This window comes from Populus alba, chromosome 11, assembly GCF_005239225.2.
Source record: "Populus alba chromosome 11, ASM523922v2, whole genome shotgun sequence".
NCBI classification, from domain to species: domain Eukaryota; kingdom Viridiplantae; phylum Streptophyta; class Magnoliopsida; order Malpighiales; family Salicaceae; genus Populus; species Populus alba.
Genome location: NC_133294.1, coordinates 6,956,024 through 6,973,322, shown reverse-complemented (window position 1 = coordinate 6,973,322; position 17,299 = coordinate 6,956,024). Strand labels below are relative to the sequence as shown.

General features: G+C 34.6%; 4 protein-coding genes and 1 non-coding gene across 8 annotated transcripts; 3 read left to right on the top strand and 2 right to left on the bottom strand.

Moving 5' to 3' along the window:
* Positions 1-1,100: 1,100 nt before the first annotated feature.
* LOC118051820 (uncharacterized) lies at positions 1,101-2,144 on the top strand. Its single transcript, XM_035062550.2, has one exon. The coding sequence runs from the start codon at positions 1,444-1,446 to the stop codon at positions 1,924-1,926; it is 483 nt and encodes a 160-aa protein (XP_034918441.1). The 5' UTR covers positions 1,101-1,443; the 3' UTR covers positions 1,927-2,144.
* A 480-nt stretch (positions 2,145-2,624) lies between these two features.
* Positions 2,625-5,886, bottom strand: LOC118051819 (protein RMD5 homolog). Of its 4 annotated transcripts, none has more exons than XM_035062544.2 (3): positions 5,755-5,870; positions 5,256-5,291; positions 2,625-3,981 (listed from the first exon to the last, which is right to left on the bottom strand). In XM_035062544.2, exon 3 carries the CDS (start codon positions 3,977-3,979, stop codon positions 2,825-2,827), a length of 1,155 nt encoding a protein of 384 aa, XP_034918435.1. In that variant the 5' UTR covers positions 3,980-3,981; positions 5,256-5,291; positions 5,755-5,870; the 3' UTR covers positions 2,625-2,824. The 4 variants fall into 4 exon arrangements, with proteins under 4 accessions (XP_034918435.1, XP_034918436.1, XP_034918438.1 ...); XM_035062545.2 differs by having other exon boundaries at positions 5,750-5,869; XM_035062547.2 differs by lacking the exon at positions 5,256-5,291 and having other exon boundaries at positions 5,750-5,886.
* Positions 5,887-8,788: 2,902 nt separating this feature from the next.
* Positions 8,789-11,887, bottom strand: LOC118051818 (glutamyl-tRNA reductase 1, chloroplastic). Its single transcript, XM_035062543.2, has 3 exons — positions 11,482-11,887; positions 10,578-10,819; positions 8,789-10,243 (listed from the first exon to the last, which is right to left on the bottom strand). The coding sequence occupies exons 1-3, from the start codon at positions 11,744-11,746 to the stop codon at positions 9,125-9,127; spliced, it is 1,626 nt and encodes a 541-aa protein (XP_034918434.1). The 5' UTR covers positions 11,747-11,887; the 3' UTR covers positions 8,789-9,124.
* A 1,113-nt stretch (positions 11,888-13,000) lies between these two features.
* On the top strand, positions 13,001-15,477 carry LOC118051817 (peptide methionine sulfoxide reductase B5). The gene is made up of 3 exons (XM_035062542.2): positions 13,001-13,387; positions 14,886-15,042; positions 15,139-15,477. The coding sequence occupies exons 1-3, from the start codon at positions 13,059-13,061 to the stop codon at positions 15,295-15,297; spliced, it is 645 nt and encodes a 214-aa protein (XP_034918433.1). The 5' UTR covers positions 13,001-13,058; the 3' UTR covers positions 15,298-15,477.
* A 1,263-nt stretch (positions 15,478-16,740) lies between these two features.
* On the top strand, positions 16,741-16,813 carry TRNAE-CUC (transfer RNA glutamic acid (anticodon CUC)). Its single transcript has one exon. It is a non-coding gene; the product is annotated as a tRNA-Glu (tRNA).
* Positions 16,814-17,299: the final 486 nt, after the last annotated feature.

The window sequence follows — 17,299 nt, the reverse complement described above, 5'->3', positions numbered from 1 at the left end:
AGCAACTATTATCGTGTCAGTCATGTCCTATGATGAAATATTATTAGCTTGTGCTCATTCCTCTCACACAAAAATCGCATCTACGATGGATCTTACGAAGATTTTGCGACAAGGAGTTGTACGACTCTGAATGATGAGGGTTTTTTTGGTTCCCACGAGTTGTGATAAGCAAATCAAGAATTTCCAAAACCCTCTTCTTTGATTTTAATTTGTTGTTAGAAATTAAATCAAATACTTGAGATCGAATCTGATTGCATTCCAGCATTATGGCTGGGACTGTAACTAGCAACAGCGGGAAGAAGCTAATTCATAGCGATGTCTGCTCAGACACTACATGGCAATGTTGTTTTGTTGGCAAGAGAAATTTGGACAAAGCTATTGCTGAGTTTAAGGACCGACTTAATCTTGAGGTTTAGATTTACTTCGGTTGCTTAGAGTTCCATTCTCAGACCGCAGTTCAGATGTACTTCGGTCGGCTGATCAAATGGCTTCCATTTTTCCGAAGAAGGTTTGGACCAGCTAGTGCACTACAATCAAGCGTTTGGACCTCAAGCTGATAGAGTTTTAGAGAAGTTCAGAAAGGTTTTCTTTTTTCTTTTTTCATCTTTTTTGTAGAAGGTAATTTTCCCATTATGATCACCACAGGTTTTCAAGGGTTTTGTCTTGGAATATAATACTTCTGGACTCATGCAAGCTATCATTTACTGATAAATGCGAGCATAGAACCAATTAACCTGTGCATTATTTGATTGCGAACCCTCCAAAGATTTGTATATCATGCTGGACAGCAGAATCTTGATAAGCAACATAATGGTGTCGAGGAGCTGTTCCTTGGGAGTTTTACCCTGGCTAGATATATTGGCGATAGGTGAGTGCTTCATCTTGATCAAACGGTTGTATTCATCTCAATCATGAAATTTATAGTATTTTCTTATGCATCTGTTAACGGTCTTCAAACTCTGTGTTCCTTGACTAATTTCTTATTGATTTTTCTGTCTCCATCTCTATTTCTTAGATAGATATTCTCTGTTTTCGTCTCCGCCAATCAAATTAACACGATGTTTTTTTGTTTCTTGCATGTTCCTGCCTTCTTCTACTCTGAACCAAACGTTACCTATCTGTTTTTTCCTACAACCCTTTTCCAACCTCCATAATTCTACTCGTCCCTCTCTATCACAGCTCACCTCAGAACCAAATTTAACCACTGGACTAACGTGGGTCAAAGCTAATTTGGATAGCAGTCCATTTCTGTCATCCATGAATCAGACGGCGCCGTATGATGTTGCCGTCAAAACTTCAATAAAAGCTATACCCGAACCAAATTCCAAACACTGCACGACGCAGGGATTCCTCTGTTTCTAACAAAATCTTCCTTAACCACCAAACCCTAAAAACCTCAATTTCTCCAAAATCCGAACCGACCTGTTGATTCAATCCTCAAAAATGGCCCTAAGAACGAATCTATTTTTTCCAAACACAATTCTTCAACGTCCAAAATCCTACTTTTGTCCCTCCCCCACCACAACCCATTTCAGAACCCGTATCCTATGCACCCACAAAAAATGCAGAAGTGATGCTGATCTTGCATCAGACTTGGCATCAGAAGTAGCAAAAATAAACATCCATTTGGTGCAACAAGAAGAGGCCATGAAGAAAAGCAGAGAACTACTTTTCGCTGAGCTTTGCAAGTACTTGGCTTTGGATAAAGAGGAAGTGAAGAGGAAATGGAGCAAAATGGATCAAGAGGAGAAAAGGGTTTTGATTAAAGGATTTGTTGATGAATGGGGTGTCAATTTTCACCCTTTATCGGCTAGGTCTGTCAAGGAAATGATTGAAGAGTACTTACATGAAAGGAAGCCACCTTCACATTCTTCTGGTTCCATGCTGTTTCCAGGTTTGAAGAGGATAATGGGGTTTTCTCAATAAGTTCAGACGTATAAGATATGTCATGTAGTGATAGAAACTTAATCGGAATGGCTGGTTTGTTGTTAAGTGCTGGATATTGCAGAAAATCGGATTTGGCTTCTTTTTTACTAGTAAAGTTTGATAAATTCACAGAAAAAGAAGATTGATCAGTGAATGCTTTTATTAATGTGTATGATAATTTGTTCCCCCTGAAAGTTGCTCCGATGTTCTTTTATTAATCATTGGTGGAAAAATCATGGTAGACACCAATCGCCAGGGTTATTAGAATGGAAATGATGTCATAAACATCTGTAGTGCAAATTCATATGAATTCCTTTCTGATTTCTGACCATAGAGCTTCACAGCCCCTCAAAATCCGGTAAAGCCACCCCCCTCTTACATATAACGAGCAGTGATACCTGAATCTAAACACACTAACCTCAAGATTACTGCACTCGCGTTCTGCTGACATGAATTCCATGTTCCAATCTATTTTCTGGAACTCTAATAATAACCCAAAGATTTTGGAAGAAGTGAATAACTAATCAGATCTAGGTGTTGTGGTTATTGTCGGCATCCATAGAATTCTCCATAATCCTTTTGATTTCTACTTGTACAGTACAACTGAACAAAGTTATACAGCAATGGTAAGTTATCCTCAATCACTGAATATTATCACTGGACACAAATATCACCTGAATGACGAAGCCTGATGTCAGTATCATGCTAAAAGAGTGAAACGATGGTAATCACCTTGTTTTTATGTATTTACATCCGTATACCTGGGATTTCAGCAACTGAAAATCAAAACATAAATTTGAAAAGAATGTTTACATACAGTGACCCGCAAGCAAAAACACGTCCTCACCAACCCCCCACAAATTCTCCAGTCTATTCCTACAAAGGAGTGGAAATTTCTTCAGATATATAGCTGCCTACACACCACAGCTGAGGCCTCAGCTGGACAGTAAGGACACTTGAATGACCGGGAGCTGCCTTTTGATAAATTTATGATCGACTTCTTGCAGAGAACATGGAAGCATGGCAGCAGCATCGGCGGATTCTCCTCACTGCCTTGATCCCGACTTACAGGACAGACAAAAATAGAATGGAACTGAAATTCCTTTCCCAGCTCTACTGGCACTGGCAACTGTTTCAAAGCCTGCCACTCTTGCTTCTTTGCAGCCATTACATTCACCAGCTTCAAGAGAGTTGGCAACCCTTCAATCCCAGCTGCTATTGCCACACTCAATGGACTCTGAAGGGACTGACCAATGAAGTTGCAGAAATCCCTATTCAACTCCTCAGTCAACTTCTCCCAACAGATTGGAGCAAACAGTTCAGAGTGAGGACATTTTTCAAGTCTGCCTATCCAAATAATGCAAACTGTTAGCTTTTGAAACTCTTGCATGTGACTAGAAGCAAAAGAAGCAAGGTGAGTTTTGGCATAGTTGAGGGAATCAGCACGACTTCCTCTCTTCAGAATCTCCACAAACTGCTGCTGGTGAAGTTTCAGCTCAAGGTTTGAACCATTCTGCATTAGTTTTTCACGGTTGGTGGAGACCCACTTCAGAGCTGGCTCAGTATTTTTAATCCTCATTGCCTCGAGTATTTGATGTAGTTCCAAGAGATGAGATCTTAGAGCAGCTGCTTCTGGTTCTCCAGCTTCATTTATTAGGCAATCTCCAAGATCAAACAAGCCTTGATGGTAAAAATGACTAGCTATTATCTGATTAACGATATGAAAGTCAAAGTCAACATTTCTGTATGCCATGGATATGTCAGGAAATGATTTTTCAAGGAGCTTAGGCAACTTGCTAAGATTTAAATTTAATTCCTTCTGTGACCCTTCTAATTGCTTGAGTGGAGCAGTTGCGATAAGCTTGTGCTTTAGTTCTGTGAGAATTGATTTCTGATCAATGGGAAACATAGGATCTTCATCTGACTGGATTTTTACCAATGCCTGCTCAATTTCATGGCTCACTTGATTGATTACTTCATGGGATTTAGAAAATGACAATTTTTGCTTCTTAGCAACACGATCTAATGCATCTTTGGCAGTACTTAGTTCCATTCCTGTAGAAAAAGGAAACCCAATAACATCACTCATCCCAAATATAACAATTAATGAGTACTGATTTTACTTAAAATAGTGGAATAACATAAAATTCTAAATCACACTTGCTAAACAATAACAGATACCCCATCATAGCTATTGCCAATAAATTGTTCAGCACCTCATAGATACGAACAGGCAGAACAGCAAACTTTAAACAGCAGTACAGTACAAGAGAACGGAAATTTAACAGAGAAAAAAAAAACTGTCATTCATCTTTTCTGTCAATCAATCAAAACAATGATTGCACTAGTCATTCACCACAATCATTTTTCCAGCTTCTAGGTCAAATACAGGACACATATCCTTCTCTAAGGCACCAAGAAGACGAAAAAAAGAAAAGGATAAGGGATACAAATTAAATACAGGACACATATCCTTCTCCAAGAAACCAAGAAGAAGAAAAAAAGAAAAGGATAAGGGATACAAATAATAGACAGCAATTAGGAGATCGTCCCAGCTAAAAAAATAACTAGGGTGCCAAGCCTTCAAATGTTGTTCGGACACAAATCATAGACAGCATTACAAGATCATCCAAGAGGATCAAACTTGCATGATAACAATAAATACAGAACAGAAAATACACTGACGAGTAATAGAAGCCATCAATTCTGGATGGAGGCATTGTTTGGGAAACATGGTTGATACAACACTGTAGGACTTTCTCTTCATGTTTCTTTTCACTTTTTTCTCCTTCTAAACTAACATGATAACAAATACAGAACAGGAGATACACTGACAAGCAACAAAAAGTTGTCAATTCTGGGTGGAGGTAATTTTTGGAAACTTGGCTGGAATAAAACCTTTGGACCTTCTCTTCTTGTTTCTGTTCATTTTTTTATGCTTGATATCTTTAACGGTCAAATGTATATCAATGGATCGACTGGTGTAAGTTCAATTTAATAAGTGGCACACCAGAACAAGAAGAGGGAGTTGTTTGAAGTGGGCCAGGCAGAGAGGTGTTATAGTCGATTTGCTCAAAAGGACTATCAAAAGAAACAATCATCCACCCGTTTTAAAGCTACCAAAGTTCAAAGCAGCCGGCATGTAGAAAATGCATAACAACTACATCAACAATTAACAACGAGAAGTTTAAGATACAATAAGCAACTTCAACTTCAATACACCGTGATCATTTAATCATCAATTACAGTGATCAGTGGTAGCAAAATCATGCGAAAAGGACTCCCTCCACTCCCAGAAACCAGAAAACCAATAAAACAAGGAGAAATACCTTTTCTTAGTCCTCGAAAAAACAGGAACTTACCCTCTGCAATCAAAATAAACACTCAGTCATTACACACTGAGCACAATCACAGCAAAACCAAAACCTCAAGCAAGGTTTAACCAAAAACAACAGCACATGTCCGTACAGAGTAATACAAAAAGCATAACGTAACATAATACACACTCAATTGAGTCTCTCCAGACACTTATTATTATTATTATTGAGGTTTTATTTGGAAATTAGAGAAATGAAAAAAGAAAAGGCAAACAGGTACCTATTGAGAGAAAAAGGAAGCGAATTTCGAGAAAGAAACTGTGACTACCTGCTATATGAAAGCGAATTTCGAGAAAGAAAATGTAACTAACCGCTATGTGAGTGAGTAAGATATTGGCAACAGATCACAGTTACTTAAAATTAAATCTTGTAATTTCCCAAAATCATAATCAAATTTGTATTTCGATAAAGATTAAAGAGGTAAAGGGAATGGAAAATGGAGTTACCTTACCTGGAGAATGTTATTGGGGAAAGGGGACTGCGAGAGCCAGCGAGCGAGGGAGAGCGAGAGAGAAAGAGGAGAGCGTGGGAATCGAGAAGGAAATCTCGTACTAGGACTCCGTTGGAGAGAGAAACACGTGTGATTTTTATGTTTATTTGGACGATATTACTCCTCATTTATTTCTTATTTACCTGTTATACCCACCTGGTATTCAACTTTTCAATTAATATTTTGATTATTTTTTATTGGACATGATTATGGGGAGAAGCTGTGAACTAAAATATTAATTAAAAAGGGGTAATAAATAAGCGTATTGTAATAGTCTATTTTTTTTTAAAAAAGTGTTTTCAAAAAAATTATTTTTAAAATTTTTTTTTTTCATTTTTTTTGTTTTTAAATTATTATTTTAATATGTTAATAATATATTTCCAAGTCAAAACTTTATAAAACAAAATAATGAAAAAATTATTTCCTATGAATCCTTCTTTAGCATTTTCTATGTAAAGAAAAAATAATGATCTGGCACCTTTTTCTTTTGTATGGAAATTTATAGCTTTAAATTTATTGATGAACATGTATATGAACATTTGTTCAGTGAGTTAAAGCTAGTCCAAGTTTGATAAGTTATTTAAGACTTAGATAATTGCTAAATTTAAATTTAACGGTAAAAAAAAAAAAAATCTTAAGGGTTATCCTTTCTTGGACTCTGTAAAGAAATAAACATATCCTTTCTTAAAACTCTTTCTTGGGAAGAACCCAACCTCTCTCAAAAACGCTCAAAAAGACGGACCAGCTTCACTTGGACTCAGCCAAGGAAAAGAGCCAACTCTTTTTAAATTTAGCTTAGGAAAAAAGCTTGGGTTTTTATGGGCTTAGCTATATTTGATATGAAAGAACTTTAATTTTTTTTATATTTTTAAATATATAAAAGTTCTCAAAGAACTCACCATATTTCCATCAAATATTAATATAGATGTAAAAAGTATTTTTCTATCATTAAATGCTATCAAGGTAAAGTTATGTTCCAAACCATCATCTTCACAAAAAACAAAACTCGTGAACTATAAATACACCATGAGATCTTCAGAACAAATGTTTATAATCTTTATTTTTTATTGCATATATATATATATATAATTCAGAAGTATTCTTCTCTAAAATATTATTGTATTTTTTCTTTTTTTAAAAAAATATTTATTTAAACATCGAAGAGTCCTCGGTTCCATCTAAAGAGATTTTTTGCAAGTACTAGCTACAAGTCACCTTGATCTTACCAAGCACTAAGGTAGTATTGGGGAACGCGGTTAAAACCACATTTCCTAACAAAAATTGGGAAATTTTTCTTTTGTTTTTGCTTAAAATTAATTTTTTATTTATTTTTAAATTATTTTGATGTGTTGATGTCAAAAATAATTTTTTTAAAAATAAAAAAAATATTATTTTAATACATTTACAAGTAAAAAACACTTTAAACCGCAACAACTACTATATCTATACCTTCTAGATAAAGCTATCCACCACCTTCCTATGAAAAATAAATAAAATTATGAGAAGCAATTAATTAATTGATTATAAAAAACCTTATTTCTAAACTGCTACTTGGATTCTTTAATTCTTTAGGATATCAACGAAAGTAATAGAGAATTTTTGTGCAAACGGTAATAAACAGAGATATGAACATTTTTATTTACATATCATCAAATTACAAAAAGTGGATGAAAGTAAATGATTGAAATTTATTTAAAAATCATTGTACTCAAGCAAAAAAACAATTAAGAGCCTCTTTATTTTTATTTTTTTAAAATCATTTTAATATACTAAGTTTAAAAATAAATTTTAAAAAATAAAAATATATTATTTTAATATATTTTTAAATAAAAAATACTTTAAAAATGAATGACTCCCACAATTAAAAAAAAAAACCCTATAAATTCAATGGAGAAAAAAGATGAAAAGTTGGTGTCCTCCTAGGCCTTGTTTGTTTGCTGGAAAGTAGTTTTTTTTTGGAAAGTGAATTCTAAGAAAGTATTTTTCAATGTTTGGCAGTGTAATGAAAAATAAGTTGGAAAACATTTTCCAGTGTTTGGTTATGTCGTGGAAAATAAGCTAGAAAATAACTTATTAATATTTTATTTTTCTCAAGTTTATTAAAATAATAAGGAACAAATCTTACAAATTAAAAAGTTGACTGAGAATGAAATTGAAAAAAAAAATATAATTTCATAAATTATCTCAAATAAAATAAATAATAATCAAAATAATAGAGATCAAATCTAAAAAATTAAAAATAAAATTGATTTATGAAGAAATTAAAATAATAATAATCAACATTTTATAAATTATTTCAAATAAAATAAGTAACAATCAAAAGAATGAGGACCAAATTTGATAGATAAAAAATTTCAATAAAAAAATGATAAGGAAAAAGCAAATAACAATTATAAAAATAAAAACCAAAGTTAATATAAAAATAAAATTTTAAGAGATGAATTGAAAAATAAATATTCAAAATAAAATATATATAACAATCAAAAGTTTGAAGATCAAATTTGATATAATGAGCAAATAATGACATTTCTAAATTTTTCATAATTTTCAGAAAGTGTTTTCCCATTAAATTTTTTAGGAAAACACTTTCCTGAAAACCAAGCCAAATTTTTTTTTTTTTACTGGAAAGTATTTTCCATCGACCAACTTTTCTAATGACAAACAAAGACAAGAAAGTTTGGAAAATGATTTTTCAGAAACCACTTTCCGAAAAACAAACACAACTAAAAAAAAAATATTTTCCTAAGAACCAAGCCAAATTTTTCTTTGATTGAAATTAAATGAAAAGTATTTTTCATTGATCGGAAAGTGTTTTCTGTTGACCAGAGAGTATTTTTCATTAACCAACTTTTCTAATGACAAACAAATACAAAAAAATTAAAAAAATAGTTTTACAAAAACTACTTTTAGAAAACAAACAATGACCTATTACAATTATTCCGATTTTAAACTGCCAACAACTGTCCTCGCATCAGAACAGAGTTTCAGTAAAACCTTGGAAGACAACTCCTAGGATGACATCTCAAAAGTAGGAATAAAATCTGTGAAATAATTACAAGAATACAGAATCACGCTCCTCGTTCCTCAACAATCCGTTGCTACAAAATTTGCAACTGAATCCCTACTACCCTGACTCTAGATTACTTTAGGGCTAAGAGCACCAAAAAAATAAGGGGAGCTGCTGTTGAGGACAGCAGCACTTCTTTTTCCTCTCCAAAAATCGGTATCCAAAGAATGTATTATTCCGTTTGAATGTATAAGAGCACAACAAGAACTCTAAGGAACGTCCCTTTGCTGCAGTAAAATAGAGCTGTAGCCTTTAATGAAGAGCTCACTTCTTGGTTCTTTCCATTTTTGTTCGAACTGTCTCCAAAATTATCTCCGTCTCTAGGTCAAACATTCTATTGACAGCATGCATAATCTCAAGCATCTCTTCTGGTTTTTGGAAGTCACTCCTCCCATCACATCTTAGTTGCTGCATTGGACCATGAAGGAACTTCTTCATCATACCCATGCTAAGATCATAAATGGCTTTCTTCTGTTTATCTGTAATGTCACCCATCTTTGACAAACACTTTTCTAGTTCGGAAGCTCTAATTCTTTCAAGATAAGCTCGTAGCTTCTTGATGGTGGGAACGGCCTCAAGGGAATCCTTCCAAGCTTCAAAGTTCTGCAATTCCTCGGAAATAATTGTTTGTGCTTTCATAGCTTTCCGGAGGCGATCCTCCTTATTGGCTGCCACGACATCCTTGAGATTGTCCACGTTGTAGACTTCTGCTGTTTCAAGATCCGAGACACATGGTTCTACATTCCTTGGAACTGAAATATCAATGAAAAGCCGCCTTGCCATTTTTGTGTCAGCAGGGAGTGTTTGTACGTGCTCTTTCAAGAACAGCGGAGTCTCTGATGCAGTGCTTGTGAAAATAACATCTGCTTCAGCAGCACATCCCATCATTTCTGAAAGAGGCTTATAGACAATCCGCATATCCTTGAGCTCTTCACGGATTACAGCAACTTTCTCCTCAGTTCTGTTCACAACCACCATTTCTTTGCACCCATTGGCAGCCAAGTGTTTGATCACAAGCTTCCCCATTTTGCCAGCTCCAATTACTAATACCCTAACAGTAGCATATGAAGACTCTGGAAGCTTTGTTAATGCAAGCTCTACAGCAGCTGAACTGACAGAAACTGACCCTGAGGATATGTTGGTTTCAGTTCTGACTCGTTTCCCAGTAATGATTGCATGCTCAAACAACCCACCAATTTTCCTATTAAAGCCATCAACTCCTTGTCCAAGTTTTTTAACTTGCTTCACCTGAGCAAGGATTTGACCCTCTCCAAGAACAATCGAGTCGAGTCCAGAAGCTACTTCAAAAAGGTGTCTTGTGGCATCTTTATTATACAACATAAATCGGTGTTGACAAAGCTCTGAAACAGGAACCCCGCTAATCTGTCAAAAGAAAATTTGTTAATTAGACCATAGTTGACATTGCTTTTAAAATTATTTCTAATATGAACAATTTGATATGATATTTTCCTAAAGATGCATCCTTATTCAATAGATGTTTTGACCAAATACATGTAGATCAGTATTCACAGTTGATTTAGGTAGAATTGATATCAAATAAATTTGAAAAGTCTATATGCCTAGGAATTTCCCAATATTAGCAGGCTATCAATTAAAAAGCACGCTCGAATATAAAACACGACTTAAAGGTATCTCGTCTCTCTCTCTCATTCTATTTGAGAATTCTTAAGATGCACAAAAGAAGGCAAATAAGTACCTTCGACATCCATTCAGTCACTTCTTTAACTCCACGATGTTGGGACAGAGCCACAGCATATATTTCCATTCTGTTACAAGTGCTAAGAACAGCAGCCTCTTCTATGTGATTTAAAGCACAAATATCACTAATGGCTCGAGGCCACTGGGCTTCTGGGATGGCAAGTTTCTCACGAACATCAACTGGTGCTGTGTGTACATTAAGTCCAATGACAATAATGCTGCTCTTTTCCTTTGTATATCCTGATATTAGGCATTAACGTTTCAGCAATTAGCATCAATGAACAATTGCCAGGTAGGTTTGGCAAGAAGGCATGTAAGAGCAAGAAAATAAAAACAGAAAAAACCTGAAACTATAGCTACAGATAAAGGAAATTAGAGATTTAATTTAGACCATTAAAGCACGTCAACAAACAGTTGTCAACACAACCAAGAAGGTTGGTGGTATCAACTATCAACAACTCCAGCGCTCGGGCGACACAAGACTTCTTCAAAATTGGTAGAACCTTTTTTTTCCAGTTAATGACATCGCAATCATCCAACACCCATACAAGCAAACTATTGATCTAAATACACACAGAATTAAGCAATCCTTTTAAGTTAAATAATTTTTTGAACCAAAAAAAAATCCTCCATGATCCATAACAACAACATTGAAACTTTCTTGTGTCATCAAATCAATTTAAGATCCTTCCACGTCATTATTCTTACTGCACAATACTCAAATGACCACCACCATTATCGTCTCTTTCTTCTCTAATAAAGCTAAATTCAATACTTTTACAAGGTTTCAAGTCCATGTTTCTAAATAGAAAGTGGATTTTTGCAAGCTACAAAAACGGCCGTACACGTTATCCAATTCCACATAATCAAAACTCGAAACTCAACAAAAAGGGAAAACTCACTGTCAATTGCAGAAGCCTTGAGCTGCTCAAGAGCGATAACATTCGATCTCTTCGATTCTTCTTTATGGATTGAATTCAAATTTTGACTCGCACTTTCACATTTCAAACAAAGTCCTTGGTTTGAAGCCGATGTCCTTCTACTGTTCAAGGGTTTATAGAAGGTCTGCGACTGAATCTGAGGACAAGGCACAGCCTGTGAGCGGAGATTACCATTTGATTGTGCAGAAGAAGCAATAGAGGTGGAGAAACCGCCCGCCGCCGCCATCGGTGAAGAAGGAGATGGGGGCGGCGACAAGAGAGATTGTAAAATTTGATCCCCGAGTAATGAGAGGAGAAGAGAGGTATGGAAGAAAGGAATAAAATTTTCAAGTTTTATGTTGGGTGAGGTTTGGTGACAAAAGAGAAAGAAGACAAACAACTACTACTGAATTATTTTTTAGGCACGTTGGGCAAGTCTCGTTTGGCTTTGGGTTACAACTTTGCCTATCCATTATGACTTTTGCTTCTTTTTTTTTTTTTTTTTTTTTTTCTCCTCTCTCTCTAAAAGTTGAGGATTTAGATAAAAGGGAGAATAGTTGAAGTTGTTTTTTTTTTAATGTTTTTTATTTATAAATATATTAAAATAATTTATTTTCAATAGTAATATATAAAACCGACCTAAAAATTAAAAAAATAATTGAAAGTAAAAAAATTAAAATTTACTGAGATTGCAGTAGAAACAAAACAGTCAACTGGACAGAAGGGAAATGGAATGGGATTTTACGCGTTTTGTCCACACGCCCGCCGTGGACCGGACCGAGGAACAAGGAAAGGTCAGCAGTTTGATTCTTCTTGTAGTCACCATGGATTTGTTTTTAATAATTCATCCTCCGTTATTTGTCAACTATACATGGCTCATGTGTTTTGTTTCTAATAATAAAGGTATTTATTATAAAATATATTAATGTAATTATGGATGATAATTAATTTTGTTACGGAAATATTGATTTGATAGTATTTTCAATTCTTGTAAAACCATTTTTTTTTTTTAAAAAAAGAGAGAGACATGTGATGTGGAATCTCTCTCTATTAAAATCAATTTAGTCCATTTATTTGACTCTAGTAACTTGGAATTTGAGTTTTCGGAAAGATTAGAATGGGGATCTATGACTATAATTTTTTGAGGAGAGAAAGAGAATAGTTTTTTGTGAATGTGATTGAAACTATATATTTTTTAAAATTAAATATTTTTTAAATTAATTTTTTATATTTTTAAATTGTTTTAATATATTGATATTCAAAAATAATTTTTTAAAAATAAAAAAATATTTTAATTTATTTTTAAATATATATAAAAAAAACACTATTACAACCATCTCAAATACCCCTATATATATATATATATATATTTGCATCCTCCTGAGTCCTGAGACAAACAGATAAGGCTATAACCTGTTCTAAGGTCCATTTCACAACTCTTTTTTATTTATTTTTACTTTTTTTTTTAGGAAGAAAATTACCAAACACCGGAACTGGTCTAAACTCTAAAGTCTAAAATAGAATCCAAACAAAACTTCTTCACTCACTCCGAGTCTCAAATGGGCTTTAACATCCTCAAACCTTCACCTATCCCCTCCACCAAAACAATTCTCTACACCAAACCCACTTTTCCCAAACTTGCCTCTGCACTCCAATCTATTCCCAACTCCTTCACCAAAACCCACTTCAAGTTTTCATCCCCAAAACCTACTGCCCACTCCATTTCGGCAGCTGGTTTTGTTGTGTCAATCTACCAAACCAAGCGTCAGTTTCGTGGTGGTGAGGTCATAGCCATGGCTGCCCCTGGATCCGTCCAGAAGTCCGAGGAGGAATGGCGTGCTGTTTTGTCCCCAGAGCAGTTTCGGATCCTGAGACAGAAAGACACGGAGTAAGATTCTTATTTGTAACTAAATCTTGTATCTTTTTTTCTACGTTGTTTTCTGGCTTTATGTTCTCGTTAACATTTCGGGAATTATTGGTTTGTGTTTTTCTTTTTTTATTGTTTTGTCCTGCTTTTGGTTCTGATTCGCTTATCAACAAGTAAAACTCAAGTAATTCACTTGAAATGATCTCAATTAGAGACCTTGATTGTTATCCTTATCGAAATGCATGTAAAAAAAACCTGTTTGCAAGGAGAATTCTGAGGATATATCGCAAGAGGTGCATCTGGTTTTCACCTTATTTGGTGGCTTAATGGTTTATTGAATATCGTTGGATCTGGTGTTTCGTTCTGTTGCTTCGTGCTGTTCGGTTTTAAGAAACTTTCAATGATGTGGCAACTTCTGGGCATGCAGTCTTTAATATAACCTGGGATTCAGGAGTATGTAGGAAAATAACTGTGAAAATTGAACCTCGAGGAACAAGGGATAAGTATGCAATTTTGTTTTGCAGGTGAGAGATTGTGGATGAAATAGATTTTAAGAAGCTCGGCGAAAAATGTTTTATCTAAAAATTTAACCTGTATGGAATTCCACTGCAGCAAAAAATATAAAATAAAATCCTGGAGCAATAACAGTATAGCCTACTGGTTAGAGGAATCTTTTTTGCAGCTCTTTCTTTACACAATAAGGTACAGTGTGTAGTAGCAAATTGAATTCCTTTACAGCAACAAAACCCTGGAGCAATAGAAGTATAGCCTATTGGTTAGGACTGGTTAGAAGAATCTCTTCAAAGTTCTTTCTTTAGTCAATAAGGTGTAGTCTGTAGTGGCAAATTGAATGTAAAGCTTGAGTATGGCTATGCTCTGTTCTGTGATTTGCCGAAGTCAGTGATCCCTAGCTTTGGTTGAGAGTAAAAAAGGTAATTGATTTACGCCTGGCAACTAGCATTTTGCTTTTATGGCTGTCTTTAAGTTGGACGAGTGGCTTTTTAGCATCCAGTTCACATGCTGTTGTCAGGATGATCATAGATTTGGTGAAGTGGCAATGCTAAAAATATAGACTCGGGTGTTGCAAACTTAGCTGGATGTCATGCTGATTGCCATGACTTCCAGAGACCAGAGGTGAAGGGTATCTACATGAAGGGGATGAATGGCAGAAGACGGGTGTTTGTCAGGATAATATTAGTATATTAGAATTTTATTGCTAGATGGGGTTGAATTGGCTGTTAGAAAGATCTCAAATTTTCCTTTCTTCTGCCTTGATTCTTCAAAATTGAAACAAAGGACTAAAGAAGAACATTAGAATATCCAAATATGGATTCTTTTGCACCATGTTGCGAGATCATATACAATCTGCCTAATCTGGTAATATGAGATTTCTATTACTAGATGAGGTGCATAATGGTCAAGTGATCTTGAATGAATCCTGTGGATGTTTCTCAAGAAAACTTAGTGAAGTTTGTATTTTATTCATAGTGATTTTTCACATTGTTTGGGTGTCATGCAGGTATCCTGGCACAGGAGAATATGACAAGCTTTTTGAAGAGGGTGTCTACAAATGTGCAGGATGTGGAACACCTCTCTACAGGTCGACAACCAAATTTAACTCCGGTTGTGGTTGGCCGGCTTTCTACGAGGGTCTTCCTGGAGCCATAAATCGCACTGTGAGCTCATTTGCTCTGCTAGTTTCCCCCTTTTCTTTGACCATTTTACAGCAATTTATTTCCTGACATACTAACAAGGTTGACATCTGTTATCAGCCGGATCCAGATGGTAGGAGGATCGAAATCACATGCACTGCCTGTGGTGGTCACCTGGGCCACGTATTTAAAGGCGAAGGTTTTCCAACTCCCACAAATGAACGCCATTGTGTCAATAGTATATCACTCAAGTTTGCTCCGGCAGATTCTTCCCTGTAAAACCTAATGGCGTGCTTGCTTCATTGCCAAACATGTTCAACACCATCGGCTCTGTGTAAAACATGGCAATAATGTTGTGTTTAGCCAAATAAAAACCGACGCAATTACTATTTATTATACTTTCCCTCTGCCTGTGTCTATGGAAGTCCTGGAATAAAGAGAATGCTGTTATTTTGCCAATGTGCTTCTTGTGTTATGAAGGTGAGACATTCCTGCGTGGAAGATGAATAGAGTTTGCCTGAGAAGATGACCTGTAAATCAAGGCTAAAAGTTGCACACACAAAATGGTGTTAATTAAGCAATTTTTTGTCTAAAGAAAGATGTAATTGGTTTGTTTATCAAGAGGGTTAACTGCCTCCATCGCTTCTTTACCATGATTAATTGAGTCTTTCTACTGTTTAATTATTAAATATTCGAGATAGTTAATTTATAAAATCGTCAGGAGTGTGCTGTCATCATAGTAGCGTGACAAGTGTCCAACATAGACATAATAAGGAGTTATTTGAAAATCTATTTTCTCAAAATTCTTCATCTTTTAAGGAAAAGAAAACATAATAAAATAAAAAAAATATGAAAGAAAATGAAAATTCAAAAAAATCCTTCGTATACAAACCCCCCAAGAAAAGAAAGAAAGAAAAGAAAACCCTTTTCCCGCTCTATCTCACACAAGCAACATTGACAAGATATAAAAACACAAAAATAAAAAAAACCAAAAGCGGTCCTCCCAAAAATATGTCCATTCATTATATTTTTTTTATTAGTTTCATAGGTTAATGATCTCAAATACTTTATGATTAAATAATTAAAAGATCTAAATAGTTAGATTAAAAATAGAAAGATACTAATTAAATCGCCTCTATGCATAATGTGGTGTTTTATATTAGCAAAATAAAAAATATTATTTTTTTATACTAACATATTAAAATAAAAAATAAAAATTTAAAAAAATATATATTTTTAATTTTAAAAAAAAACATAGCAACACAGATTAAAGAGTTCTTGTTGGCTTCTCGCCTTAACGTTTCCATTTCCTCTTCCACAAACAAATTTCACATTCCAAATTCTCCCCTTTCAATTTCTCTCGGTTCCAGAATAACAGGGATTAATTATAAACGTGTGGCCACTTGCAGCCCTCTCCTTTTAGCCCCTGTAAATAGAAACACAAACACAAGACAAGTCATTGCTCCTCTGTTTCAGGAAATATTCTTGAAGGAAAATCTTCGTTAACTTTCAGATTGTCTGGTTCAGGAGGGTTGTATCTGTACAGACATAGATTGAACCGTGGGGAAAGATCCCAGATCTGCGCAGCGCAGCTATTGGTTGTCCCTGTGCTCAAGATAATTAGATTTAGCCCTGTAAGATTAATGTTCGAGTTAGTAAGATAATGCATCACCTAGAGCATGTTTTTGTGTTTATAATAAGTTGGAAAACGATTACCATAAATCCGTTGTAGTCTAGTTGGTCAGGATACTCGGCTCTCACCCGAGAGACCCGGGTTCAAGTCCCGGCAACGGAACTTTTTTCTTTCTATCTTAAACTGACATTAAATCTTTGTCGATTTATCACTAACATGAAAAAGGGTCAGGGATGCACATGACATGAGTTAAAAAAAAAAATTATTACCTTACATGGAGGGATTTTTGTATTTTTATTGTTTTGTAAGTCATGAAGGAGGTAAAAATATATATTTTTATTTTTTGTTTTCTTGTCTATGGTTCAAAAAAAAATTTCAAATTAATTTTCAAATGTTGAGATAAAATGCACTGCCATTTACCTCATACATTACTTGTTTGAAGAGTAAATATTTTTTTCTATTTTAAATTAACATGTCAACTATTCTCATGAGCTCTAAAGTTAATGATCATATAAATTTTTAATAATTTTAAAATTTATAAGATTTGAACTAATAATTTTTAAAAAATAAATTGAAAACTTGACTAGTTATACTATATTCTTAAAATTAAGAGCAAAAAATCTTTAATGATAAATGATGTTGCGGTAG

Excerpts from the sequence above, each read along its gene's own strand:
- LOC118051820 (XM_035062550.2), top strand. The coding sequence starts at position 1,444 with ATGGCCCTAAGAACGAATCTATTTTTTCCAAACACAATTCTTCAACGT.
- LOC118051819 (XM_035062547.2), bottom strand. The coding sequence starts at position 3,979 with ATGGAACTAAGTACTGCCAAAGATGCATTAGATCGTGTTGCTAAGAAG.
- LOC118051818 (XM_035062543.2), bottom strand. The coding sequence starts at position 11,746 with ATGGCGGCGGCGGGCGGTTTCTCCACCTCTATTGCTTCTTCTGCACAA. Across the intron at positions 10,820-11,481 it reads CAAGGCTTCTGCAATTGACA|GATATACAAAGGAAAAGAGC; the intron begins GTGAGTTTTCCC and ends GCCTAATATCAG. Across the intron at positions 10,244-10,577 it reads TGACTGAATGGATGTCGAAG|ATTAGCGGGGTTCCTGTTTC; the intron begins GTACTTATTTGC and ends TTCTTTTGACAG.
- LOC118051817 (XM_035062542.2), top strand. The coding sequence starts at position 13,059 with ATGGGCTTTAACATCCTCAAACCTTCACCTATCCCCTCCACCAAAACA. Across the intron at positions 13,388-14,885 it reads CTGAGACAGAAAGACACGGA|GTATCCTGGCACAGGAGAAT; the intron begins GTAAGATTCTTA and ends GGTGTCATGCAG. Across the intron at positions 15,043-15,138 it reads CTGGAGCCATAAATCGCACT|CCGGATCCAGATGGTAGGAG; the intron begins GTGAGCTCATTT and ends ATCTGTTATCAG.